The 27692-nt window shown below is 46.0% G+C and overlaps 1 protein-coding gene across 1 annotated transcript in view; it reads right to left on the bottom strand.

The window, feature by feature from the left end:
* LOC140720201 (uncharacterized) overlaps positions 1–27162 on the bottom strand; it is a 57306-nt gene extending 30144 nt beyond the window's left edge. Inside the window, exon 1 of the mRNA XM_073035087.1 lies at positions 27054–27162. Coding sequence (XP_072891188.1) covers positions 27054–27162 — 109 coding nt within the window. The remainder of the gene's footprint in view (positions 1–27053) is intronic.
* Between the last annotated feature and the right edge of the window lie 530 nt (positions 27163–27692).

Here is a 27692-nt window from a genome sequence, read left to right as displayed (position 1 = left end):
CGACAGAAACGTCAACTAAATCTCCAAAGGCCTCATCCCTGGGATCGGTAGGACCTTCCCTGGAAGACGGTTGATTCGTGTGGAGAAAGGGAAAGCCCGGAGCAGAGGAATCTGGCGAGCTGCCTTTGGCAGCTTGTGTCCCATTAGACGTGATGGGCTAAAGAAGAAGCAGAACATAAATGAAGCCGGAGAGAAGAGCCTGGTTCAGTCTGAGCCAGGACTGAAAGGGACAAGTTCTGAACAGAGAGGCACAAGAGACTGCAGATGCTGGAATCTCGAGTAAGAAACATGATGCTGGAGGAACTGGGTGCGTCAGGCTGCATCTGTGGAGAGAAATGTACATTCGACTTTCCGGTTCGTGATCCTTCATCTGGACTGTCTCATTCCAAAATGTTGATTGCCCATTTCCCTTCACAGATGCAGCCTGACCCGTTCAGTTCCTCCAGCCGCTCGATTTTGTTTTCCTCCAGGTTTAAGAGAGACGGACTGGGCTGTAAACCCGGGGTTGGGTAAATATTGAAAGCAGCTATTAAATCAGTTCATGCTGTCATGTCCCGATGCTTAATCCCCTTTTGTGCCCCTAATCTCCTTTATTATGCCTTGATTCCAATCGGTAATTTCCCGTTTGCTGCTAATTCGCTTGATGACGGCACACCGGGTCTCCATCAGTAACTGCAGTATAAGGACCCTGGCGTCACGACCACTGGTCGCCAGTTCGTTGGTCTATTCCCGTGTGATAACTTCGTCTCCCGACCTCTTAGAACAACTAAGCTTCCGTGTCGAGACTCCATATCAGAGCTCCGTGTCAAAACTCCTCCTGCTTGCTGTACAAAATTCACGTCTGCGCAAGCATCCCAATTCAATCTCCGTGCCTGAGTCCTGCACTTGGGTTCCCCTCAGTCGCTTCGTGTAACAGAACGAACTGGCCATTTTCGTGCTACTGTAGATCCAAGCTACTGTAAACTACCGCCAAAAGCCCCTGTCTCTGTTCGCCTTGGTGGACTCCGGTGCCGAGGGGAATCTGTTGGATGAAGACACAGCTTCCCGGGCCGGAATTCCTCGGGAGCCGTTGAGTAACCCTCTGGAAGCCCGGGCACTGGACGGAAGACGTCTGGCCCGAGTCACTCACTGAATACCACCACTGTCTTTGGTTCTCTCTGGGAACCATCGGGAACAGGTACAATTTAACCTAATTTCCTGTCCAAGTTCCTATGGTTCTTGGGAACCCCTGGTTAAGCCGCCATAAGTCCCACATTGATTGGTGCACTGGGAAGATAGCCGGCTAGAGTCCGTTTTGTCACTCCGCTTGTCTACAGTCGGCCCTTTCCCCTGTAAAAGCCACCGCGACCTCGTCTGCCGCTGAACCCTCTGACATGTCCGGGGCTCCAGCGGAGTACCGTGACCTGGGACAAATGTTTAGTAAACACCGGGCCCTTTCCCAGTAAAAGCCACCGCGACCTCGTCTGCCGCTGAACCCTCTGACACGTCCGGGGCTCCAGCGGAGTACCGTGACCTGGAACAAGTGTTTAGTAAACACCGGGCCCTTTCCCAGTAAAAGCCACCGCGACCTCGTCTGCCGGTGAACCCTCTGACATGTCCGAGGAACTCCGAGGCGGACTCAGCATTCGCCGAACTGAAGAGGCGTTTCACGTCTGCTCCCGTTCTGATTCAACCGGCCCCTTCCTGTCAGTTCGTTGTGGAGGTTGACGCCTCAAACTCCGGGGTGGGAGCGGTACTGTCCAAATGCACGGACCCGGATCAGCAACTTCATCCCTGTGCCTTCTTCTCTCGCCGACTGTCTTCCGCTGAATGAAACTACGACGTGGGGAACCGGGAGCTACTGGCGGTCAGACTGGCGTTGGAAGAATGGAGGCACTGGTTGGAGGGGGCGGAACATCCGTTCATCGTCGGGACAAGCCACAAGAACGTTGATTAACTCTAGACCGCCAAACGCCTGAATTCTCGCCAGGCCCGTGGGGCATTATTTTTTGGCCAGTTCGGGTTTACCCTCACCTATCGTCCGGGGTCCAAGAACGGGAAGCCCGATGGTCTCTCCCGTCAATACGTTTCCGAGAAGGACCTTCCCAGCCCCGAGTCCATCCTTCCACCATCCGGTGTAGTGGCTGCCCTCGCCTGGGAGATCGAGTCCAGAGTCACGGAGGCCCAACGGACTCAACCTGACCCAGGCATCGGATCTCCCAATCGCCTCTTTGTACTCGATTCTGCTCGATCGCAGGTTCTCCAGTGGGGGCACACTTCTCGATTCGCCTGCCATCCCGGGATCGATCTGACTCTGACCCTCCTGAAGAGACATTTCTGATGACCCTCCGTGGCTGATACCCGTTCCTGTGTCTCTGCATGATCCGTCTGAGCCCGGGGAAAAGCCTCGGTCCAGGCCCATATACAAGGTGCCGAAAGATCTGGGAAGACACACGCACGGCCCTGCTTCGCTCAGCCAACCGTAACCGAAAAATTGCCGACCGCCATCGTACCCCTGCTCCTGAGTATCGACATGGGCAGATGGTGTGGCTCTCGGCTAGAGACATTCCTCTCAGGAACGAGCCCAAGAAGCTCGCCACCCGCTTCCCGGGACCCTTCAAGTTTGAGAGCATTATCAATCCCACGGCAATCCGGCTCAAGCTACCTACGTCAATGCAGATCCATCCTGCAGTCCACGTCTCCCAGTTAAAACCGGTTTCTGTCAGCCCCTTGTGCCCTCCGACCGAACCCCCTCTACCTCCCCCTACCCCCGATCATCGACGACCATCCGGCCTACACCTTCCGGCGGTTATTGGATTTTCGCCGTCGGGGCAGGGGTCTCCAGTACCTGGTCGATTGGGAGGGGTACGGCCCGGAAGAACGTTCCTGGATTCCCCTCTCCTTTATCCTGGACCCTTCTGTCATGCGGATCCCAATTGGGACCATGCAAACGAGCCTGGGAGGTCGCCTGGAGCCTCCCGTTGAGGGAGGGGTACTGTCATGCTTCCGTTTGGTTATTCACCTTTACCGCTCCTTTATCCCTGATTTATGCCCTAATATCACTCATTAGATTTCCAATTGCTCTAGTTTACTTTATTACAGTACAACTGGTTTTTATCAGAGACTGTGAAATAATAACGATGGCGTCACTATCACAGGCTGCCAGTTTGTTGGTTTATTCTCGTTTGATACTTCGGTCCCTTGTCTGATTAGAACCGTTAGTTCTGTGTTCCGCTCTAGTTTCAAGACAGTCCCTGTAAATCCCGTCTCCTTGTCAATATTCCTCCGGTTTGCTGTTCTTCGTTCACGTCTAAGCCAGCATCCCCAACTCAGTCGACGTGCCGGTGTCCCGCACTTGGGTTTTCCTCAGTCGCCGCATGCAACAGTGAATTGTACTGATCAAACACCTCGTCCTACTGGGGAAATTAAAATTATTGTGACAGCTGCAGAAAGATATCTTGGTGTAACTGGTGTTAGTAGTTTTATAAGGAAAAGGGCAGTGTATAGAGTTGTGAATGTGAGTTAAACGTATGTGGCATTTGTAGTAGAAATATATAATTCAACAGGTGGGGTATTAAAGTGGTTCATTTTTACAACTTGTGGAAGATGACAGTTGTATTGCCTATTCTAAACCCGCTGCTCCCTGTCCGATCCTTCCAGTTATGGACCAATATGGTTAACCTCTCATCTATGTAAACTTATGGACGTATAGTACTGAAACGGTTGAATTATATTTTTGAAGAGGGAGGCAATTTATCATTTTATCAGAGTATATTGTGGAAGGGGAGAATGATATTGAATTCAGTTTTATATTTGGAATACGGTATTAGGAAAGCACAGTTAAAATAAGTTGTTGCAATGACAGAACTTTTGATATTGAAAAGGCATGTAATATTTATGGAAGGAAGGACTTTTGGAAATTAGGAGAGGGGTGATTGCAGCATTTTTTATGAATTTTTTTTCTTTGTCATTTGGAAGGTCCCTGCAAGTAAGGGTGGGAAAGATATATCCCGGTGTGTATGAGATAGCGACTGGGACCGCACAAGACTGTATTTGCAATCCTTTATTTTTTAATAATATGATTAATGATATTTCCCGAGATAGGGTCGGTAAATTACTATGTACAGATGAAGGAGCTTTCTGGATTAGAGGCAGAAATTTGAATTTTAGTGTATGGAGCTGCAATTATTTATTAATATGTTTGAAAAAAAAGAAATATATGACGATGTAAGCTTTCAGTAGCTAAACATAAGTTATGTGTTTTACAAATAAGATTAATTGATCTGCAGATGATTTGAACTTATATGGCCAAACTCTTGAAGACGTGCCAGAACAAAAATTTTCAGGCATATGGGTGGACAATAAGCTGACATGGAAGCACTACATCGTTAAAATAACTGATCAATAAAAAGGAGCATTAAATATTCTCAGCTGTCTATGTGGATATTCTTGGGTGTTACACGAAAATCTTTGTTAATCATTTAGAATTGTTTAATTAGATCTGTTTTAGATTCTGTCTGTGTGGCTTATGGATCAGCTTCATCTTCAACTTTAAAATGCTTGGATGTGATGCAAGCATGGACTTTAAGATTGTGTTGTTATGCAGTAAAGTCGTCCCATGTTTCGGTTTTACTGGGTGAAATGGGATAATCACCCTCACGATTGCGGCGGCTGAAATTGATATTAGCATTCCCGATTAATTTCAGGGGGCAGAGACATTATCATGCTGTTGAAAGTGTGTTAGAGGACGGGTGGGAACACGCAGGAAGAGTGTTTTCAGTTTTGGATATCTGGGCTCTTATCACGCTTGGAGTATGGGCTTGTTGGATTATGCAATATGTCCCAGTGTCGCGTTCGCAGTAACTCTACTTTGTTTTCTTTTCCCAATCACATTAGTCGATTTCAGGTTGAACAGTTTAATACAATGTAAATATTCTGTTCTGCCGGAGAATCTGTTGTCTCATCAGTATATTAAGGAAAATTATTATGATATGTTAACCATCAATGGTTACGAATCGTGTCAAGTTTGTTAGCATTTTTACAGATGGAACGAAAGATAATTTGACTGGGAAAGCTGGAGTAGCCCATTCTTTTTGCCTAAAGTACAGAAAATGATATAAAATTACTTTGCAACCATTTATCAGTATATACAGCTCAACTGGTTCCCATCATTTTAAGCTTAAGGTGGGTGAAGAAATTTTTTCCCATGTAATGTTATATTTGTTCAGATTACATTTCGGTTTTGATGACTCTTAAACATGTTATGCTAGCAGTCGGTCAGATTTACTGTTGGAAACCCACCAGGCATTAATTCATATTCAAGTACTTGTTTATATATTTTATTCTTATAGGTCCCTGAACACAGAGGTATTGAGGGGAATGAATGGGTTGACTCTATGTTACAAAAGTTCAACTGTGGATAAAGACGCTTCACTTAGCAAATCAGAAGTTCAGAGTTATGTATGTTGAGAATTAGGAGCTTATGGAAAGACTGATGGGAAAATGGGAACACCTTTACCGAATACATAAACGTGTTGGGTGTATGGGGAGAAAGGGGTAAAACAGGAACGGACGAAATTATATAGATGTGAACTAGAATGGGAACATAGAAGTTTATGGTTTATGGGGGAACCAAGAAGGGAAGAAATTATATCGCCATGACTTACTATGCTTAATGATTCCTTATGTCATGTTGCAAAACATGTTTCCGGATCGTGCAGGCTTTTTCATTATGAAACGGTTGAACACAGGCCATTTCAGGGTGAAGCATATCAGGAAATAAATCATGCAGGCTTCATTGCAATCTTGGGAGGGCTTGATTGATTTCATTTAACCGTTTTCCTGGTTAAAGTCATGGGTGTGCCTTTAATTAAATTCGCAGTATTGTGCGTACAATTACGTATCTACGTGTAATCGTATAAAACGTATAATCGATATGATTTATTGGGGGTAATTTAGCTTTCATTAGAAGACAGAAATAGACAAGGTTTTATTTCCCAATTGTCTACATCACACTCCAGTCCAGTTGACAGCGGGAAAGCGCCTTTAAGTTGCAGTGTCAGCCGCCGTTTATCCAATGCCCGACCTACTTCAAAATTTAGTCAATCATTCAAGGAGATAGCGGAGACTGGTGTGATTCACATTGGGTTAGTAAATGAGCATCTGACTTGACACAATCCGTCTTGTGGGAATGTCTGACAGTGAAGTTGGTGAGCGGAATGGGAATAGATGGACATATCCGCAGACGAATGTGCGGGCGGCATTCCGGAGTCGTTCTTTGTCTGGCATCTGGCGGGAAGAATAAGGTACCTAATCTCTTGGACGGTGTTTTGCACCTCCCGACGCACACACTATCTCAACGTCCCGGACTGCCGGTCGATGGGACAATCCGCCCGGGAATAACACCTGGGAGATCAGGCGGTGAATCTGAGGAGCTGGAGTCCGGAATGGAGACTTTGCCGCCGTCTCTGGCGACTACTCAGGATGCGGCGCCATTAATCAACTGAAGCATCGAAGTGACGGGGTATTTAACCGGGCTGATCACCTGCTGCCTGAATTTCGACTGAGTCACCATGTAAATAAATGTGTTTGTGCAGCAGCTGAGATCCATCAGGAAAATCTCGAAGTTATAAATGATCCTTTCAGAATCATTGAAATCGTGTCCTTTTCCTGAGACCTGATAATATATGAAATTTACAACTACCGTCATCCACAGGAGGATGAACCTGCCGGAGAGGGTGAAGAGTAAAACCACAGATCTCCTCCTGCTCTCCATCTCCGGGTCACTGCGGTTCTCCCCCTTGCTCTGACCCTTCAGCCCCTTACGGACCCGACTGGCCACTAAAATGTGTCTGACTGTCAGAGTGTTGAGCAGCAGGATCCCAGCGAAAGGGAGGAACGGAGTTAAAACTGTATCGAACCAGTCATATCCTACCCACCCGGGGTCAGTGAAAACATTGTCCTTGGTACTACAGAGCCACGGTACATTGTTGATGATCTCATTGGGTTCCCGTACAAAGAATCGGGGAACGTTTATCAAACAGGACAGTACGCCGGTTGTTGTTAGAACCACAGCCGCAGTTTTCCCGATGCAATATTTTCTTTTCCGTTTCTGGCAGCAAATGCGACAAACCGGTCAAAAGTGAAAGTGACGGTGAACCAGTCAGAACAGTCTGTGGCTGTGAAGCTCAGTACATTGATAACACTGTACACAGGGGTGATGTTCAGAAAGATCCACGGGAAGTGATGCATTCTGATTCGAGTCAAAATGACGTTCGTGACAATGGTCAGTAGATCGGCCGCTGCCATGGCCACCAGGTACCGAGTAGTGCAGGTAAAGAGGCCGCACTTTCCCCGGGACAGGATCACAATCGCCACTACATTCACTGGAGAGAGAGAATAGACACTGGGCATTACTGAAACAGAGAGAGGGATCGGATTGTGACAGACTCCACAGGGAGACGTGAAGCGCAGGACTAGAGTTTCCGTCTGATCAATAACCTCGGAAAAGTGTACTTCAGAATGCAAACATCTCCTAGTCACAACTTCCCGGAGAGATCCCTGGCCCCAGCACTGGAACATCTCTGGACAAGGTGTCATTCAAGGCAAGAACAGCGTTCTATTCGATCCCGTGAGTTAGAGGAGAAACATAGACTTAGTTCCACTTGTTATTAAATATGAAAATTCAGAATGTGAAATTGACTGGATCAATATCTCTGATGGATATTTGCGCAGTGATGATCAGGTTGTAAGCTTGTAACATTATCTTAAAGAGGTTCACACCGATTACCACACAGAAATACCAAACATGAAATGCTCTGCTCACTCACCCGGAACTCCAATGACGGCAATGAACATGTAGAGCATTTTCTCCACACTGATTTACCGATCTGTCATTGCAGATATTTTTTCCTGGCCGGTGATTTGTCTCTTTGTGCGACAGGCGATCTCTCGGAATGAAATGTTAAGGCAGCACATGCCTAGGGTTTTTAAAGCCATTTAGCAATTCCACAGGGACAGATTTCAACAGATTGAAAAATAAAGGTTTTTAAATTATTTACAAACCAATTACTTCAGATAGGTGCAATCCTTGCGATGACAGATTGTGATTAAATTAATGAATAATATTTAGATCATTAGTGGGAGTTAGATTATACAACAAAGGTGACTGAACCGTCCCAGGTGTCTTATCAATTAAAAATGACTCCTGCCTCCCAAGGTCTCAACAGTGTTCCGTTCTATGTGAATTCAATATTCGATAGCTTTCAAACTGATTTCAGAGGGCTAGTCTAGGGAGGCTATTTGGGTGGAATTGAGGAATGGGAAACACGCACAGAAACATACTGACACACACTAAGACGTATAGACAGACACACACACACACACACACACACACACACACACACACACACACACACACACACACACACATACACACACACACACACACACACACACACACACACACACACACACACACGCACACACACACACACACACACACACACACACACACACACTTACTTTCTTACCGCCTCTGCGGCACTCAGTCGTGTTCTTTGACACATATAGTGTGCTATGATTAGAACATGCTACCCCACACTAGACTGGTGAGTTTGATGGCGATTTGTCAGGGTTGGGGTGGGTCCTGGACGAGCCCCCAAATGTTCTGAGTATGACTGAGTCACTGAAGTCTTTGAGCGTTTCATGGATAGAAAAGTGTTTAATCATCACCACAGACAGACATTATTTTGGAAAACCCCTCGGTAGAGTCCCCTAAACATAAACTTCATCAAGAGTTTATGCTCTTGAGGAGATTGGTAAGGGTCGGTGATTCAATACAGTTTCACAAGCTACTATGACATAATTTACTTCCATATTCTGTTTCTGACAAATGGTGCATATGTACAGTGGAAGCACCATTAGCTGCTAAGACACCTCGGGAAGTTCAGTCTTCATTGTTGGGTCAAATTAAATGCAGCAAATGTTCTAAATAATAACTCATCAGTTTTTTCTGAATCTGTCACAGCGAGGATGGCACCTGCTTGACGTAATTGGTTTGTAAGGAAATTAAAAATGTTTACTCTAAAACCTGTTGAAATCTGTCTCCCTGGAGTTGCTAAATTATATTAAAAACCTTTGGCATGTGTAATCTCAACATTTCATTCCGAGAGATCGTCTGTAGCACAGGAGGACAAACCACTGGACAGAGAAAATGCCTGCAATGTTGGATAGGTACTTGAGTGTGGAGAAAATATTGTACCTGTTCATTGCGGTCATTGGAGTTCCTGGTGAGTGAGCAGAGCAATTCATGTTCGCTATTTCTGTCAAGGCTCTGGAGTAGGGATCCAATCGCAGACCCAGTACAGCGCACACAGCGATATATACTGAGTCACAAATCCCGAGGTACAAACAAAGTCAGCGTCAAAATTCAGGTAGAGATCAAAACATCCGGAGAAATCCAAACACCAGAATCGGGAAACAGGCAGAGTCGATATTCAGACGGACAGGGTACAGATACGAATGCTGGAAACGCTCAGGAAAATTCACTGACACAATCTGGCAACAAACCGGTGAAACCACCGGACTGAAATACACTGAGCAATAAACAGAGTGGCAGGTGATAGGTGGAGCACAATGAGACACAGGTGGCAGCAATACAGGTAATAATGAGAAACAGATGAGAGACGGAGTACTCAGTAACACGGGGGACGGAGTAGAGTAGGAGCGGGGACAGGAACACATGGCAATGCTAAACCACAGACTGACAGCTGGAGGAAACACAGAAAAAGACAGAGTTCAACTGGAGGTACTGACAGTACCCCCGCCCCCGGCACACAGACACACTACGGACGCCTCCTGGCGTCGCGGCGGGTAGAGCTGGGTGCTGGCGATGGAAGTCCCTCATGAGCCAGGCCTCCAGGATATTACGAGTTGGGACCCAGCACCTCTCCTGAGGTCCGTAGCCCTCCTAGTCCAGAAGGTACTGGAGGCTACGCCCCAGGTGACGAACGTCCAGCAGCCGACGCACCGTGAACACCTCTGACCCATCGATGAGCCTGGAGGGAGGGGGGTTTGGGACAAGACACAGTGGTGGCCTATAATAAGCTTTATGCGGGAGACATGGAAGGTGAGTTGAATACGGCGGAGAATGGAGGGGAGTTTGAGACGGACTGCAGCATGGCTGATGACTTTTGCAATGGCAAAGAGGCCGATGAAGCGGGGTGGGGGGTGGTACGAATTTGTGGGGATTCACCTTACGGGGTAGGTCTGAAGTTGAAAACCACACACGCTGTCCCTGGCAATGTGGGGCCTTGGAGCGATGGCCGTCAGCTTGACGATGATCCTGACAGAGGCTCGGAGAAGAGCATTGAGGTGAAAAGTCAGGAGATTAATCTGCAACTTTTTAAAACTCTGGCTCGGTCACATCTGGAGTATTTCATACAGTTCTGGTCATCCCACTTTTGGAAGGATGCTGACATTTTGGAGAGGGTGACTTCGTCAGTGACTTCGTTCTGCTGCGCATTTGATTTTATGCCGCAGTTTCGTTTCGAAAGTGGAGTTTTCATTTCTACTGTAAGAAAAGTTATGCCGGCAGTTCTGAAAATCACTGCTGGTTAAACAGTCGGAGAGTGAAGAATTATCTAAATTTGGGAAGCTGAAGGATGGAGAAAAGTTGTTGTTGTCGGCGATACAACAGGTTCGACCTTACTTAATCTTCATTCGGAAGGAATCAGTAACCTGCAATCCAAGATAGTCCCTGCTAAAGAGCAGAAAGGACTGGAGCAGGGTTTTTCCAAGGAAAGGTCAGCGCCTTTAAGCCGTTTTATTTCCTTCATCGTAAATCCTTCGGGCAAGGCATTTTTCAGTTGGGATCGGCAGTAACGTCACGTCGTAGGATAATTTAGTACTTCAAGGAAAGTCTCTCCTAATTGACTGTGTAAATCAATTGGACTTTTGCATTTACTGCTTTAAAGAACTGAGTTCGTGTTTCTCGTTATAAGAACTGTTCGAGCTGCCGTATAGCAGTCCACTTCCGGTTAAGTAAGTCGTTTGTTTACTTTTATGTTTTCTTGAGCAGTGTTTAATAAAAGATTTATTTGATGATTAAAAAAAGGCCTGTCTCAATTCTATATTCATTGTTGCCATATCGTAACAGCTAATTAAGGTCTGACACCTTGGTAAAAGTTATCTGAGAGCTTAATTCTTTTGGGATGCCCAAACGTGCATGGTTCTCCTTTCCTTTTCTTCACTCTAAAACTGTACAAAACAGAAATAATACACTAATCTTGCTTAAAATGTTGAAAAGAATGTTTCGTATTTAACCGTATGACTTTCGGAGACCAGTTCATCTTCTATTCACTAAGCTATTCACAGTAACAGAAATTTTGACCGGGGGTGCCCAAACCTTTGCATGCCACTTTAAGTATTTGGATTTCAGTGGTAATATGGTAAACTGGATTTACAGATGACACCTAGATTCAGAGCGCGAGTGGACAACGAAGTAGATTATCGAAAGTTGAAGATGTCTGTAGCAGCTGGGTAAATCGGCTGAAGATTTTGCAGCTGCAATGACATGTGGACCAGTGTGAGGTGTTGCACTTTGCCAGGAACAACCAGTGTAGGGTGAATGGTAGGAGAATGTGGCCTGCAGAGAGCAGAGGAATCTGGGAATGCAGGAAAAATATCAGGAAGTTTGAAAAATACAGACAGAAGTTTACAATGGTGATTCTTGGTCTGTCTTGGTGGGCACCAAGTTCGGACTGCAAGTGCCGGTGGCAATATTGAAAGTGAAGGGTATCATCCGAAACATCCGCTCATTAGATGGTGTCTGACCTGGTATGTTTCCGGAAATACTGCATTCAGTTCCCGTTAGCATTTTATACAAAGGATAGTTTGTGCTGGAGGACACCGCGGGACATCAAGCGGGATTGTGGCGGATCCCAGTGTATAACTCCCTGAAAGTGGCTACTCAGGGTGGGTGGTAAAGGCGGTGTCGGGACTGCCTGTCTTTAGTAGTCGAGGCACTGGGTTCCAGTGTCAGGTAGATACTACATTTTGCAGTTTTATAAATCTCCAGTTTAATCCCATCTCAAGTGCTGCGATTCTATTATAGGTAAATATGGAAGTTTTGGACGGTGGGTAGAGAGGTTTGCCAGGATTCTGAGTAGATAAGGACAGTTTGGAAAATCTAAGGATATCTTCCCTGGAGCTGCAGCGCCTGAGGGGTGTCTGGCAGAGGTTTATTGGAATATGAGAAGCACGGACAGAGTGGACAACATGTTTCTTCGTCACTAAGGAGGAAAAGTCTAATTCCAGAGCCCATGTACTTAAGGTAAAATCTAGAACCCGAACTGATGAGTCATTTTTGCACTTCTTACGTATTTTGTAATTCAGTGTAATTTTGTATCTTTTCTTAATACCACCGATAGCAGCAACTCGCTGCAGTCCGGAAGGGTGATGGAGTGGAAGAGGAGGGGCTATGTCTGGCACAGATTTCCACCCGGCTTATCGTAGGTCAGACCCACCGCTGTCCCCTGCTCTCACTGGCTGAGCTGCCTGTCATTCAAATATTTCATCTGACCGTCACTCACGAGAGAGGTGGAGATGTGAAAATAGTATCTATGTCGCCTTGAGAAAATAGAGGCAGATGCAGTTCAACACGCTGAAGTACAGTTGCGTGTCATATCCCGAGGCCTTACAAAATGTTAAGCCAGTTTCCGACTGGTCAGCTTGATAAATTGTTCCCAGACAGAGAACAGAGTGTGACGTCAGTGGGTGCTGTAGGCGCTGGATAAATGGGCTGAAGATTTTGCAGCTGGCATATAATGTGGACCATTGTGAGGTGTTGCACTTAGCCAGGAATAACCAGGTAGAACTAACACAGTGACTGGCGGGGGATTGTCACCTGTGGAGAACAGGTGGATCTGGCAATATAGTCCCATACCTCAAGGTAGAGTCATGAAGAGAGCATTTGGCACATTGGCATTCATAAATATAAGTACTGTTAACACGAATTGGAATGCTATGTTGAGGTTGTAAAGGACGGTAGTGAGGACGATCCTGGAGTATTGTGTGCAGTTTGGGCCACCTATCCATGGGCAAGATATCAAGGAGATTGAAAGATTACAGATAACATTTATAATGATTTCCCCAGGATTTGAGAACCTGAGTTGGAGAGAATGATTCAAATGGTTTTGCCACCTCAACTTGGGCGAGACTAGAACAAGAGGTCATAAGTTAAGTGTAAAAGGTGTGATGTTTAAGGGGAAGATGAGATGCTTTCCTAATTCAGAAAGCAGTGTGAGTGTGGATTGGCCAGAGAAAGTGGTGAAAGCATTTGGATAGGTACATGGACGGGAGGAGTATGAACGAATATGGTCCTGGTGCAGGTCGAAAGGACTCGGCCAGAAAACAGGTCATCACAGATTGGAAGAAACTCTTGGTCTGTTTATCCAGGTGGTGTTACGTAACTCTATATCCTATCCCTAAGAATCGTTTCCAGAAACTTTCCTACCACTGCGTGAGTTTATATTTTCCAGGATGATCTACCCCCTACTTAAAACATTTATAATCACTTTTCTGCGATCTTACTTTTGGCTCTCAATAATCTGCAGTATATCCCAACAGGTTCGGAGGAAATTGCCCACTTTATTTCCCGTTAATAAACCAAACGTTTCACGTTAATAAACCATCCTTTGTAATTATACAAAGTTAAAATACATTGTAGTTAAGTACGAAATAAGAAAGATTAAGTCAAAGACTCTTACAGCGGGAAAAATAACCTTCAGCTCCTGTGCTCATGTGACTATTCAAGCTAATTCATGCCCAGAGGAGATGGGATACACGCAGCAGACGGGACTATTTTGTTGGGCACCAAGTCGGCAAGGAACTGCCGGTGTTAATGCTGAAAGTAAAGTGTCTAATTCGAAACGTCAGCTCTATGCCTCTCCATAGATGGTGCCTGAATTGGTATGTTTCTTTAAATATTGCATTCAGTTCTGTTTAACATTCCATACAAAGGATATATTCTACAGATGACTCCAGAGGAAATTCACCAGGATACGGAGGATCCCTGTGTGTAACCCCCTGAAAGCGGCTGCGCAGGGTGATGGGATGGTAAAGGCGATGTCCGGCCTGCTTGTCTTCAGTAGTCGAGGCACTGAGTTTCGGTGTCAGGTAGGTATGTTACAGGTTCATAAATCTCTAGTTTCATTGCATCTGAGGAGTTGCAATTCTATCATCGGAAAAATGTAAGGTTTTAGACAGTGAGTGGAAAAGTTTTACCGGGTTGCAGCCTGGATAAGGAGAGATTGGGCAGTTTAGGCTTATTTTCTCTGGAGCGGTGGACGCTGAGGGAGGTCTGGCAGACGTTTATCGGAATGTGAGAGGCACAGACAGAGTGGACAACCTGTATTTTGCACAAGGAGGAAATATCTAATACCCGAGAGCATAAATTTAAGTTGAAACGGGGAACAATAACTGATGAATCCATTCTTCCTCTATTTATGTATTTTTAAATTTAGTATATTTTTTAACTTTTCTCCACACTAATGTTGTGTAAAAAAGAAACAACTAGCAAAACTCTTTTATTCCGCCACCACAAACATCGCTGGAATAGATCCACCGAGGCGTCGAAGGGGAACCACGCTCGTCTTTGTGAAAGCCGAGGACGGAGACTCCGACAGCAGCTACCCTCTGAACTCCGCAACGGCGATGGAGCAGAAGAGGGGCTGAGAATTGGGCAGATTTCCACCCGGCCTATCGTAGCTCAGACGGACCGCTGTCCCCTGCTGTCGCTGGCTGAGATGCCTATCGGTTTATTGAGAAGATTAGTTAATGTGAACGTCAGTCATAGGGAGAAGTGAAAATGTGAAAATGTTGCCTAATGAAAACAGAGGCAGTTGCAGTTCAACAGGTTAAAGAACGTGTATTATCCAGAGGCCTTCAAAAAGTTTAACACGTCTGTGACTGGTAAACTTAAACTCACCAGGCATTAATTCATATTCAAGTACTTGTTTATATATTTTTGTCTTGTAGGTCCCTGAACACAGGTGTATTGAGGGGAACGAGTGGGTTGTCTGTGAGTTACAAAAGTTTAACTGTGGATAAAGACACTTCACTTAACAATTCAGAAGTTCAGAGTTATGTATGTTGAGAATTAGGAGCTGATGGAAAGACTGATGGGAAAATCTGTACACCTTTACAGAATACATAAACGTGTTGGGTGTATGGGGAGAAAGGGGTAAAACAAGAACAGACGGAATTATATTGACATGAACTAGAATGGGAACATGAAAGTGCTGGGTTTATGGGAGAAGCAAGAAGCGAAGGAAGTATATCGCCATGACTTACTAAGCTTAATTATTCCTTTTGACATGTTCCAAAACATGCTTCTGGATTGTGTAGACTTTTTCATTATGAACACAGGCCATTTCAGGGTGAAGCATATCAGGAAAGAAATCATACAGGCTTTATTGCAATTTTGGGGGCCTTAGCTGATTTCATTTAACTGCTTTCTTAAGTCATGGGTGTGACTTTAATTTAATTAGTAGTATTGTGTTTCATTACGTATAATCGATAGGATTTGTTGGGGGTAATTTAGCTTTCATTAGAAGACACAAGCAGTTCTCTATTATTTCCCAGTTCTCTACCCCCCAGTCCAGTCCAGTTGATAACGGGAATGCGCCTTTAAGTTGTAGTGCCTTAATTTTGCCAATCATTAAACGAGATGGTGGAGACTGGTGTGATTCACATTGGGTTATTAAATGAGCAACAGACTCGTCCCGCGCGGTCTTGTGGGAATGTCTGACAGTGAAGTTGGTGAGCGGAATGGGAATAGATGGACATATCCGCAGACGAATGTGCGGACGGCATTCCGGAGTAGTTCTTTGTCTGGCATATGGCGGGAAGAATGAGGTTCTGACTCTCTTGGACGGTGCGTTGCCCCTCCCCCCACACTCACTATCTTAACGTCCCGGACTGCCGGTCGATGGGACAATCCGCCCGGGAATAACACCTGGGAGATCATGCGGTGAATCGGAGGAGCTGGAGCCCGGACTGGAGAGTCTGCCGCCGCCTCTGGCGACTACTCAGGATGCGGCGCCGTTAATCAACTGAAATATCGAAGTGACGGGATATTTCACTGCGCTGATGGCCTGCTCCCTGAATTTCGACTGAGTCACCGCGTAAATAAATGTGTTCGTGCAGCAGATGCAATTCATCAAGAAATACCCGAGGTAGTGAAAGATCCATTCAGAAGCATTGAAATCGAGTCCTGTTTCCGTGACCTGATAATATATGAAATTTACAACCGCCGTCATCCACAGGAGGATGAAGCTGCCGGAGATGGTGAAGAGTAAAACCACAGACCTCCTCCTGCTCTCCATCTCCGGGTCACTGCGGTTCTCTCCCTTGTTCTGACCCTTCAGCCCCTTACGGACTCGACTGGCCACTAAAATGTGCCTGACTGTCAGAGCGTTGAGCAGCAGGATCACAGCGAAAGGGAGGAGCGGAGTTAAAACCGTATCGAGCCAGTCATACACTACCCATCCGGGTTCAATGAAATAATTGTCCATGATAATGCAGAACCACGCTACATTATCTATCATTATTGCGGGTTCCCGCGTGAAGTATCGAGGAAAGTTTCTCAGACAGGTCAGTATGCCGGTTGCTGTTAGAACCACAGCCGCAGTTTTCCCGGTGCAATATCTTGTTTTCAGTTTCTGGCAGCAAATGGCGACAAACCGATCAAAGGTAAAAGTAACGGTGAACCAGACAGAACATTGTGTGGCTGCGTTGCTCAGTACATCGATAACACTGCACACAGGGGTGATGCTCAGAAAAATCCACGGGAAGTAATAGAATCTAATTCGAACCAAAATGACCTCGGTGACAATGGTCAGTAGATCCGCCGCTGCCATGGCCACCAGGTAGCGAGTGGTGCAGGTAGAGAGGCCGCACTTTCCCCGGGACAGGATCACAATCGCCACTAAATTCACTGGAGAGAGAGAACAGACACTGGGCATTACTGAAAACATTCTCCGGGAATTAACATGGGATCGGGCTTTAGGTAAAACTCGGGAGAGCTAGAGTCTGTAAACGGCTGCTAATCTTACAGCAGAAATGGGTCGCACTGTCTTGACCTGTCTTCTTCAGTGTGGAGATATGGGGAATCAAGCGATCAGCATGAACAACAACGATCGGTGCTGATCCCTATTCCAGTCGCTGATGGGGCCGGTTTCACTGAATTAACTATGACTGACCAGGACTCTGGAAAATCAGCATCTGATGAGGCCGAGAAGGGATACAGAGAGGAGCAACATACACAAAACTGGAGGAACTCAGCAGGTCAGACAGTATCCATGGAATTGAATAATCTTTCGCTTCGGGTCGAGACCCTCCTTCAGGACGAACAGCTGCCCCGATTTATGACGGGTTTCAGAGGGAAAGAAGGAACCACTTAGTGACCTGTGGCCGAGTTGCTCCGTTAATGGATTAATTCTGCAGTGTAGTTTAATTCGATAGCACACGGCAGCAGATCCGTGAACTCTGGTTCAGGTGATCAGACACAATTATTGACCAACAGACAGTGGGATCCGACTGTGACAGACTCCACAGGGAGATGTGAAGCACAGGACTAGGGTTTCCCTCTGATCAATAACTTAGGAAAAGTGTACTACAGAATGCAAACATCTCGCAGTCACATTTCCCGGAGAGATCCCTGGCCCCAGCACTGGAACATCTCTGGACAAGGTGTCATTCAAGGCAAGAACAGCCTTGATCCCGTGAGTTAGAGGAGAAACATAGATTTAGTTCCACTTGTTATTAAATATGAAAATTCAGAATGTGAAATTGACTGGATCAATACCTCTGATGGATATTTGTGCAGTGATGAGCAGGTTGTAAGCTTGTAACATTATCTTAAACAGGCTCAGAAAACCCAGAAATAACGAACATGAATTGCTCTGCTCACTCACCTGGAACTCCAATGGTGGCAATGAAGATGTACAATATTTTCTCCACACTCCTGTACCTATCGTACACTGCAGACATTTTCTCTGGCCAGTGATTGTCTCTTTGTGCGACAGGCGATCTCTCGGAATGAAATGTTAAAGCACCACATGCCTGGGGTTTTTAAAGCCGTTTAGCAATTCCACTGGGACAGATTCAACAGATTATAAATAAAGTTTTTAAAATTATTTACAAACCAATTACGTCAGACAGGTAAAATCCCTGCGATGACAGATTGTGATTAAATTAATGAATAATATTTAGATCATGTGTGGGAGTTAGTTTGTTACAACAAAGGTGACTGAACCGTCCGAGGTGTCTCATAAATTAAATGTGCTTCCACTGGAAATATGTACTTCAAATGAACCATTTGTTTGACACAGAATATTGAAGTAAATTATGTCATTGTGCTTCTGAAATTCTACTGAATCACCTACTGTTACCATTCTCCTCCAGAGTATTAACTCCTGATGTAGTTTGTGTTTGTGGGACCTTACTGAGAGGGCCTCGAAGTAAATGTCTGCTTCTGTTGATGAATAAACACAATTTCATATCCACTAAATCCTCCAATTGCTTCAGTGACACGCAGATCATTTGGAGGCTCATCCAGGACCCATCCCTAACCCGAACACATGCCATAAAATTGAGCAGTCTAGTTGGGGGAGGGGTCTGTTTTAATTATGTCACTCCGTATGTTTCAAAGGACACGGCTGAGAGCTGGAGAGGCGGATAAGAAAGTGCAGTTTTGAGTGTGTGTGTGTGTGTGTGTGTGTGTGTGTGTGTGTGTGTGTGTGTGTGTGTGTGTGTGTGTGTGTGTGTGTGTGTGTGTGTGTGCGTCTATGAGTGTTAGTGTGTATGTCTGTGTGCGTGTGTGTGTGTGTGTGTCTGTCTGTCTATGAGTGTTAGTGTGTGTCAGTGTGTTTCTGTGTCAGTGTTTCTGCTTGTCCCTGCCTGTCTATACACGTGCCCGTACACCTCCTATTCAGTTTATCTCTCTTGGTTTAGTCCCTTCCCACCTTCCCATCTGTCTCCGCAATGCAGATGTTCTCGAACACTCATTTCAAACGCTTCACAAAATGGCCGCTGAACCGTAACAAAGCAAGAACAGAGGCCACATTTCAAACTTTCAAAATTTCAATTTCTCTGTCAGAATAAATCAACCTCGAGACTCGTCACAACTCCATTTAAGCAGACACCCGCACACGCAAATTAGATTATCCCGGAGCACGGATCATTTCAAACAGTTCATAAAATAGCTATCTCCATTAAAAAAAAAACCAGAACAGAAGTCAAAGTACATATTGAATTAATTGTTATTGCATTAAAAACGGAACAATCTTGAGTTCTGACACACCTCCAAATCCTCCGGCTCCCCCAAGCCAGTTCCCACCCCCGAATCCGCCAAAACCCCCAACTCTGTGCAAATCACTGTGCATCCACAAGTCTGTGCTCGCTGGCAAAACCTCATTCAACACTCAAAGCTGCGTGCACCCCAAAAGCAACAGACACCCGAAAATTCCAGTGCATGCACATAATGTCTGACATACCCCTAAATCTGTGCACATCCGCAAAGCAACATTTACCACCAAATCCATAAGCACCCCGAGATTCAGCGACAGCTGCTGAAATATGCGGACATCCGCAAATCCATGCGGAACACAAATCCGTGCGCACACCTACACATTACACTCTCACCGAGCAGGATTCACTTCAACCACTTTACAAAATAGCTGCTTCCACCTTAAAAATAGCAAGAACAAAGTTTAAATTGCTAACACATGTCCACATTTGTTCCTCGTATAATCATTTACATCCCATTAAATCTTCGCACCTCACCAAACCCATCTTTATCCCTTCAGCAGTGGGTGTCCCAAATCCACGGATCCTCATATTCGCTGACAAACCCCGATATCTGCTCACATCCACAAATCGCTGTGTACTCCCATATTCACCAAAACATCCCAAAGTCTGCGCATTTCTCAAATCTGTGTGCACTCCCAAATCCGTGACTACGCCGAAACAGTAGACACCCCCAAATCTACCGAGATACCCAGATCTGTGCGCATCCCAAACCTGTTGACTCTCCCACATGCAAGTTACATTATCTAAGAGAAGGGATCATTTCAAACAGTCTCAAAATATCTGCCTCTACCCTAAAAAATAGCAGGAACTGAGGTCAAGGTTCTGGTTGCATTTATTATTAAAGTTTGTAACAACCTTGAGATCCGAAAACCTCCGAATCCACTGGGATTCCCAAATCTGCGCTCATCTGTAAATCTGTGTGTTCTCCCAAAACTGTGCACACCCGCAAAGCCGCAGGCAAACTACAACTCAGTGTCCACTCCCAAATCAGTGTGCACCCCAAATCCGTGCGCACCCCAAACCTGCCGACACTCCCAAATCCACCCACATACCCAGATCCGTGCGCACCCCAAACCTGCCGACACTCCCAAATCCACCTACATACCCAGATCCGTGCGCACTCCAAACCTGCCGACTCTCCCAAATCCACCAACATACCCATTTCCGTGCGCACCCCAAACCTGCTGACAACTCCACCTGCTCATTAGATTATTCCAGAGCAAGAATCACTTCAAACAAACCACAAAAAAGCTGCCTCCACCTTAAATCAAATAGCAGGAACACAGTTCAAAGTGTATTTGTTATTAAAGTATCTATAAATGAAACAATGTTGAGATTCATCACACCCCTAAATACAAAGGCACCCCAGTCTGTGTGCATTCTCGAATCCGCCGGTATACATAATTCTTTGCAGTGTCTGAAATAAATTTGCACTCCCAAACAGCTGCCTCCATCTTAAAGAGTTCGAAGTTCATAATGTGTTCATTATTAATGTTTGTCTGCATCTCCGAGTGTTTATATGCATTCGCGTGTGTGTCTGTCCTTCTCTTGTTTCAGAGAGTAGCTAGCAGACAACACTACCGCTTTGTCGTGATGGCTTGGCAACTGAGAACACTTGGCGAGTACAAAGGAGGGATGTGTGTACACTGGTTCGGGGAACTATATAGCATTGTATTGTTTGTAAGGGATACAGCAATACCATGGGCTTAACTCTGAGGAGGTTGAACAGGAAATGAAAGAGTCAACCTTTGTGGAGCGTTTGATGGTTCTGGGCGGAAAATGAGGGAGAAATCATATAACCTTATAACAATTACAGCACGGAAACAGGCCATCTCGGCCCTTCTAGTCCGTGCCGAACGCTTACTCTCACCTAATCCCGCCGACCTGCACACAGCCCATAACCCTCCATTCCATTCCTTTCCTATCCATATACCTATCCAATTCAACTCTAAATGACAATATCAAACCCGCCTCTACCACTTCTACTGGAAGCTCGTTCCACACAGCTACCACTCTCTGAATACTGAAGTTCCCTCTCGTGTTACCCCTAAACTTTTGCCCCCTAACTCTCAACCCATGTCCTCCTGTTGGAATCTCCCCTACTCTCATGGAAAAAAAGCCTATCCACGTCAACTCTATCTATTCCCCACGTAATTCTAAATACCTCTATCAAGTGCCCCGTCAACCTTCTACGCTCCAAAGAAAAAGACCTAACTTGTTCAACCTTTATCTGTAACTCAGGTGTTGAAACCCAGGTAACATTCTATAAATCTCCTCTGAACTCCCTCCCGAGAGATCGCCTGTTGTAGAGGGGGACAAATCACTGGACAGAAACACTATTTCCAATGTTGAATAAGTACGAGAGTGTGGACAGACTTTCTAACCGCCTCTTCGGCTCTCTGCCGTGTTCTTTGACACATACACGGCGCTATGATTAAAACATGCTCCCTCACACTAGACTGGTGAGTTCAATGGCGATATGTCAGGGTTAGGGGCGGGTCCTGGACGAGCCCCCAAATGTTCTGAGTATGACTGAGTCGCTGAAATCGTTGAGCGTTTCATGGATAGGAAAGTGTTTATTCATCACCACAGACAGACATTATTTTGGAAAACCCCTCGGTAGCGTCTCCTAAACATAACCTTCATCAAGAGTTTATGCTCTTGAGCAGATTGGTAAGAGTCGGTGATTCAATACAGTTTCACAAGCTACTATGCCATAATTTACTTCCATATTCTGTGCCTGACAAATGGTGCATATGTACAGTGGAAGCACCTTTAGCTGATAAGACACCTCGGAAGGTTCAGTCACCATTGCTGGGACAAACTAACTCCCAGAAATGGTCTAAATATAAATTCATCAGTTTATTCTGAATCTGTCACAGCGAGGATTGCACCTGCTTGATGTAATTGGTTTGTAAGTAAAATATATTTTTTTCTTTTAAATCTGTTGAAATCTGTCTCCGTGGAGTCGCTAAATGATATTAAAAACCTCAGGCATGCGTAATCTCAACATCTCATTCCGAGAGATCGCCTGTAGCACAGGAGGACAAACCACTGGACAGAGAAAATGTCTGCAATGTTGGATAGGTACTTGAGTGTGGGGAAAATATTGTACGCGTTCATTGCGGTCATTGGAGTTCCCGGTGAGTGAGCAGAGCAATTCATGCTTGCCAATTCTGTGTGTTAACCTCTGTGATCCTGTTTATGACCATTTTACAAGCTTCAATTTGATGATCGTTGCACAAGAATCTGCCAGAGTTATCGATACTGTCAGTTCAACATTCTGATTTTTCATATTTAATGACGAGCAGTACTAAATCTCTGTCCCTTCTGTAATTCACGGAATCGGCTCGAACGCTGTTTTCGTCATTAATAACATCTTGTCCAGAATTGTGCCACTGCTGGGCACAGCCAATTCTCTGTGAAGGTGTGACTGGGAGGGCTGGACATTGGAGAGTTCACTGTTTCTCAGTTAATGATCAGAGAAATTCTCTGGTCCAGAGTTTCACATCTCCCTGAGGAGTTAGTCACAGTCTGATCCCGCTGCCTGTTTGTCAATAATTGGGTCTGATTACCTGAAACAGTCTCCAAAGATCTGCTGCCGTGTGTTATCGAATTAAACTGCGCTGTAAAATAATCCATTAACCGAGCCATTCAGTCTTTGGTTGCTAATCTGTCCGTCCAGCATTTTGGTGCGTTCCTCCCCTCTGTATCCCTTCTCGGTCACATCAGATGCCGAGATTCCAGAGGGCTGGTCATTCACGGTTCAATCAGTGAAACCGGCTCCATCAGCGAATGGAATCGGAATCAGCACCGATGGCCATCGTTCTTGCAGCTCTTTTGTTTTTCTTTTTTTTTATCGCCGATGGTGGAACACACGTCGTTCTATCTCCACACTGAAGAAGGCAGGTCAAAGACAGTGTGACCCGTGTCTGCTGTGGGATTAACAGCCGTTCACAGACTCCAGCCATCCCGACCTTTAGCTGAAACCCGATCAGTGTTAAATCCCGGAGAATGCCCAGTGTCTGCTCTTTCTCATTCTCTCTCTCTCTCTCTCTCTCTCTCTCTCTCTCTCTCTCTCTCTCTCTCTCTCTCTCTCTCTCTCTCTCTCTCTCTCTCTCTCTCTCTCTCTCTCTCTCTCTCTCTCTCTCTGTCCCTCTCTCTCTCTCTCTCTCTCTCTCTCTCTCTCTCTCTCTCTCTCTCTCTCTCTCTCTCTCTCTCTCTCTCTCTCTCTCTCTCTCTCTCTCTCTCTCTCTCTCTCTCTCTCCCTCTCTCTCTGTCTCCCCAGTGAACCTTTTATTTGCAAACAAAGGCTGAGGCAATCAATGAACTTGTCACCGAAAGCCCACCGAGCTCCGGTGTACAGCATTCTTTATAGTAATTTCTTATCTCAGTTACATTTCGGTTTCATCGCCATACCCAATCAAGTTTTAATTGCATATCATCTATATATGAATTAATTAATCGCTCTTGCCTAGCCCGCGGTACGTCACCATTGTTTTTCACCCGTTCGCATTGGGGCCTTATTCGTGGCCAAGATTATGTTTTCCAGACAACCTCCCTCACATTACATTCCTGCTCGCAGCATCCTGTCCGCCACCGTTATCTCGTACTAAACAAAGGCTGAGTGTAATACATGGGATACATCGCAGCTAATAGTGTTGCAAAACAAGCAGGTGTTCTGTAAGTGCCATAATATGCAGCTAAGAGAGTACAAAGTATCTAGTGAAAACAACACATAACAAAATGTGCCTAGTAAAATAATACATATTAATATTCGGTACCTAGAAGTGATTACATAGTATAGTAAATAGCTAATACATAGTGGTTATGTTTCAGGTATATTTCTCAATAGGTTCAACCCAAGTTGGGGGAAAAACTCACCTTCTAACTGTTCATGGTGCCGGCAACTGGTCTGTCCATCTAATTCCCCGACAGTCTTCCTGTCTGTGTGAGAATGGGACGTTCAATCTGTGACTTGGCCCAGTCTGATTCCTTCCATTAGTATTATTCTCTGTCCCATATTATTCTGAGCTGCGCAGTAACTGAAATGCTCCCACACAGAGAGCCTTTGTTGCTGCACAGCTGGTATTTTGTTGATGCCGTGCTGTTTTCAGGCTGTTTAAACATTTAACCTTCAAACAAATGGTCGGTCCATACGTTGTGAGAAAAATAAATTAGGGAAAACATTGGTATTATTTCAAGTTCTGGTAATGTATGACAGCACTACAAAGAGCATGTGATGTTACACGGCAAACCCTGCAGAGTTTCAAATTACTCTGCCCCTCCGCACAGGTGATTGACGGTGAAGAGCCCATCAGAGGGAATGCCAATGAACATGATGGGGAGGGCAGTCCTCGTTCTCATTGGAGTGTGGCATATTTGTGATGAGAACGCGACAGGTCACTTGTTACCCAGGCCAAAGGTAATTGGTATCATTATGTACCCAAAGCGAATGGTACTAAACATGTTCTCACAGGTGGAAAGGTCCAGATCAAGATGGAACAAAGGTGATTCCCACAAGGACTAAAACTGATGTAAGGATTTTGTTTCCTTCTTTTCATACAGTAAAAATTGACATTTTCAGTTACTGTAAGGTCAGCTCCTCAGTGCTCGGTGGTGCCCGAGTGATCCATCTACTCCCCTTCCCTCCCTTTGCAATTCCAAATACGGCCTCAGGACTAACGGGGAAAACGCTGGCCTTGTCATCTATGGCTGCCTCTTTACCCAGAAACCACCACGAGGAAGAGACCCATCTATCCGCCACGGCTCCAGCTCCTTCGCTCCTCAGCAGAAAGTTGCCTGGAGCCCTCGTAGAGAGAGAGGGAAAGGACTTGGACTGTCCCGGGGTGCGGACGAAAGATGTGTCCGGAGTTCACAGTGATTGGATTTTCGGAAGCCGGTACCGATAATAAACCGCCCGGATGCCCACTCCTACCTGCGCCGAGCTCCGAGCCTTTTGTCCACAGTGCGCACGCGCGCATCTCCCCGCGCACCGTACGCATGCGCATGTGATCGCCTGGTCACGGACGGCGATTTCTGGAACTGACAGGAGAAAGTCTGCAAATGCTGGAAATCCAAAGCGACTCACACAAAACGCTGCAGGAACTCAGCACCTCAGGCAGCATCTATAGAAAATTATAAACAGTCGGCGTTTTTTGGCCGAGAGCCTTCTGCAGGGCAGAGAAGCACGGGGGAAGATGCCAGAATAAAAATGTGGTGGGGGAGGGGAAGCGGATGCCGGGTGGGTGGGAAAGGTCAAGAAAGGGTGGGCTGGAGAATAAAGAATCTGATAGGAGAGGAGAGTGGACCAGAGAGGGCAGGAGGAGGATCCCGGGAGGAGTGTAGGCAGGGGAGAAGAAGTACAAGGTCAGAGTGGGGCATAGAGGAGGGTGACGGTAATTTGTTCTCCTGAGTGGAAATCGATGTTCATGCCATCAGATTGGAGGGTATATAATGTGACGGAATATAATGTGTTGCTCCTCCACCCTGGGGGGGGGGGGCGGGGGACGGGGAGCACATCTTGGCACAGGAGGAGTCCATGGATCGACACGGTGGAACAGGACTGGGAATGAAGAATTAAAATACTTGCTGACTGGTAAGTCACACTTGTGGAGGATGGTGCGAAGTTGCTCCTAATTGATGACTGCACCCTCAGGGTGGCGGAGCAACAACATATATTCTGCCGTGGTGCCTTCAAACGAGATGAACGAGTGCACCAGTCTTGTCTGTTTAAATCCAGAGCCCAAGAAAAGCTGTCTTTCGTGTCTCAGTCGTCTTTGACCCCCTGAAGAACTGCTTCTGAGTGACAACTAAGATCCACCTGCAATTCCTCGGCCCACTTTCCCAACTGGTCTCGATCCCACTGTAACCTTAGACAACCCTCACTTTCTCCACAAACCGGCTTTGGTGACATCCACAACCTCACTAATTGTTTGATCTGCATTCTCCAAATAATTAACACACATCATTGACCAGTTGTAAGCGGGTGAATTTACTTTCTCTTTCATCTCCCCGGGGGACGAGACTGCCTGGACCCGGGGGTGGGAAACACGTGCTTTCAGTGTCTGAGCCGGTGAGGAAGCCGTGAGTGGCCAGTCCACAAGACAAGACAGCAGATCCCCTCGGCAATCAAACCGACCCTCATCAGGCCTGTCCCTCCGTGTCCAATCCCCCTCTCAGTGCGAACTCAATCGCCACTGCCACTCCTTCAATGGGGCGACTGAGTCGTGCAGACGATGTGAAACCACCTCCTTTGCCTCGGGACCATTTCCATTCCACCCATCCTCGGGCAAAGGAGCTGGTTTTAAATTTGTTTTTACATTGGTTTATTTCTGATTTTAAAAGTTGTCATTTCTGTGTACTGATGTCTGTTTGTCATCCTGACCAGTTCTGCCTGAAGTTGTTTGGCCTGGTTGTTTCTTGGTGAAATTCGACAATGGCTTCTCCCCGGGTTTGGACCTTCATGTCCGTATGTCAACAGGAACCGTCCCTGCTCCCACTCCAGGCTCAGCTGAGAGTGACTGTACTGGCACTGGAGACGGCCCAGTCCCTGACCTCCCAGACTGCACCGTCGGGTAAACCCCGTTACAACTGGTACCAGGCCCTCCCAGAATAAAGGACGAGCCCTTGTCTGGCTCTGAGATATCTCTACCCACCCGTACAAGTACAATAGTGCCCCCCCAAGCGCCGACACCTACCGTCAGTGTGTCCATCACCAGGGGCACATATCATGTACTCTGGTGGCACCAAACCAGCCCGAAGACCCTGGTCTCCGGTCGGCAACAGCTCGTTTGAGGGACCCGCCATTTGGGCTCCACCTCATTCGGGGGCAGATGTGTTGTGGGTGTGTGAAGCTCATTTCACACTCCTGTGACCCTCTGGTGAAGAGGTATCCCCTCATGTGCCCCATAAACTCCCCACCTTTCACCCTTAACCCCCTGTCAAGTATCTCTCTGCTGAGACTCACAGAACACAATGCCAACACTGAGTGTTTCTTCATCAAGCAGCTTTATTCTTTATTACCTGCAGGGGGTAAGTTCACCTCCATTCTCACCAGGGATGGGAGGGGACTTCAAACACAGCGTTTACAAAATATTCCTTCTGTACATAAGAACGAGACGAGGTTACTGTTTCCAGCGAGCTCCGAGTTCCCGATACATTTGTTGTTGCTACCATCTCCGGTTGAGTCGTCTCTGCTACTTCCTCATTTCTGCACAGCGTTCAGTGTTTGCAGTCACGAGTTCCTTCAGTATGCACATTTCTTGTCGTTTCCTCCGGCTACTTTAGTCACCTACATATATTGCATTTACTATCTCAGCACTCCGGGGTTTGTACAG

The sequence above is a fragment of the Hemitrygon akajei genome, unplaced genomic scaffold, assembly GCF_048418815.1.
Source record: "Hemitrygon akajei unplaced genomic scaffold, sHemAka1.3 Scf000038, whole genome shotgun sequence".
Lineage (NCBI taxonomy): Eukaryota > Metazoa > Chordata > Chondrichthyes > Myliobatiformes > Dasyatidae > Hemitrygon > Hemitrygon akajei.
The sequence above is the reverse complement of the archived record's forward strand: the minus strand, read 5'-3'. Positions and strand labels throughout refer to the sequence as shown.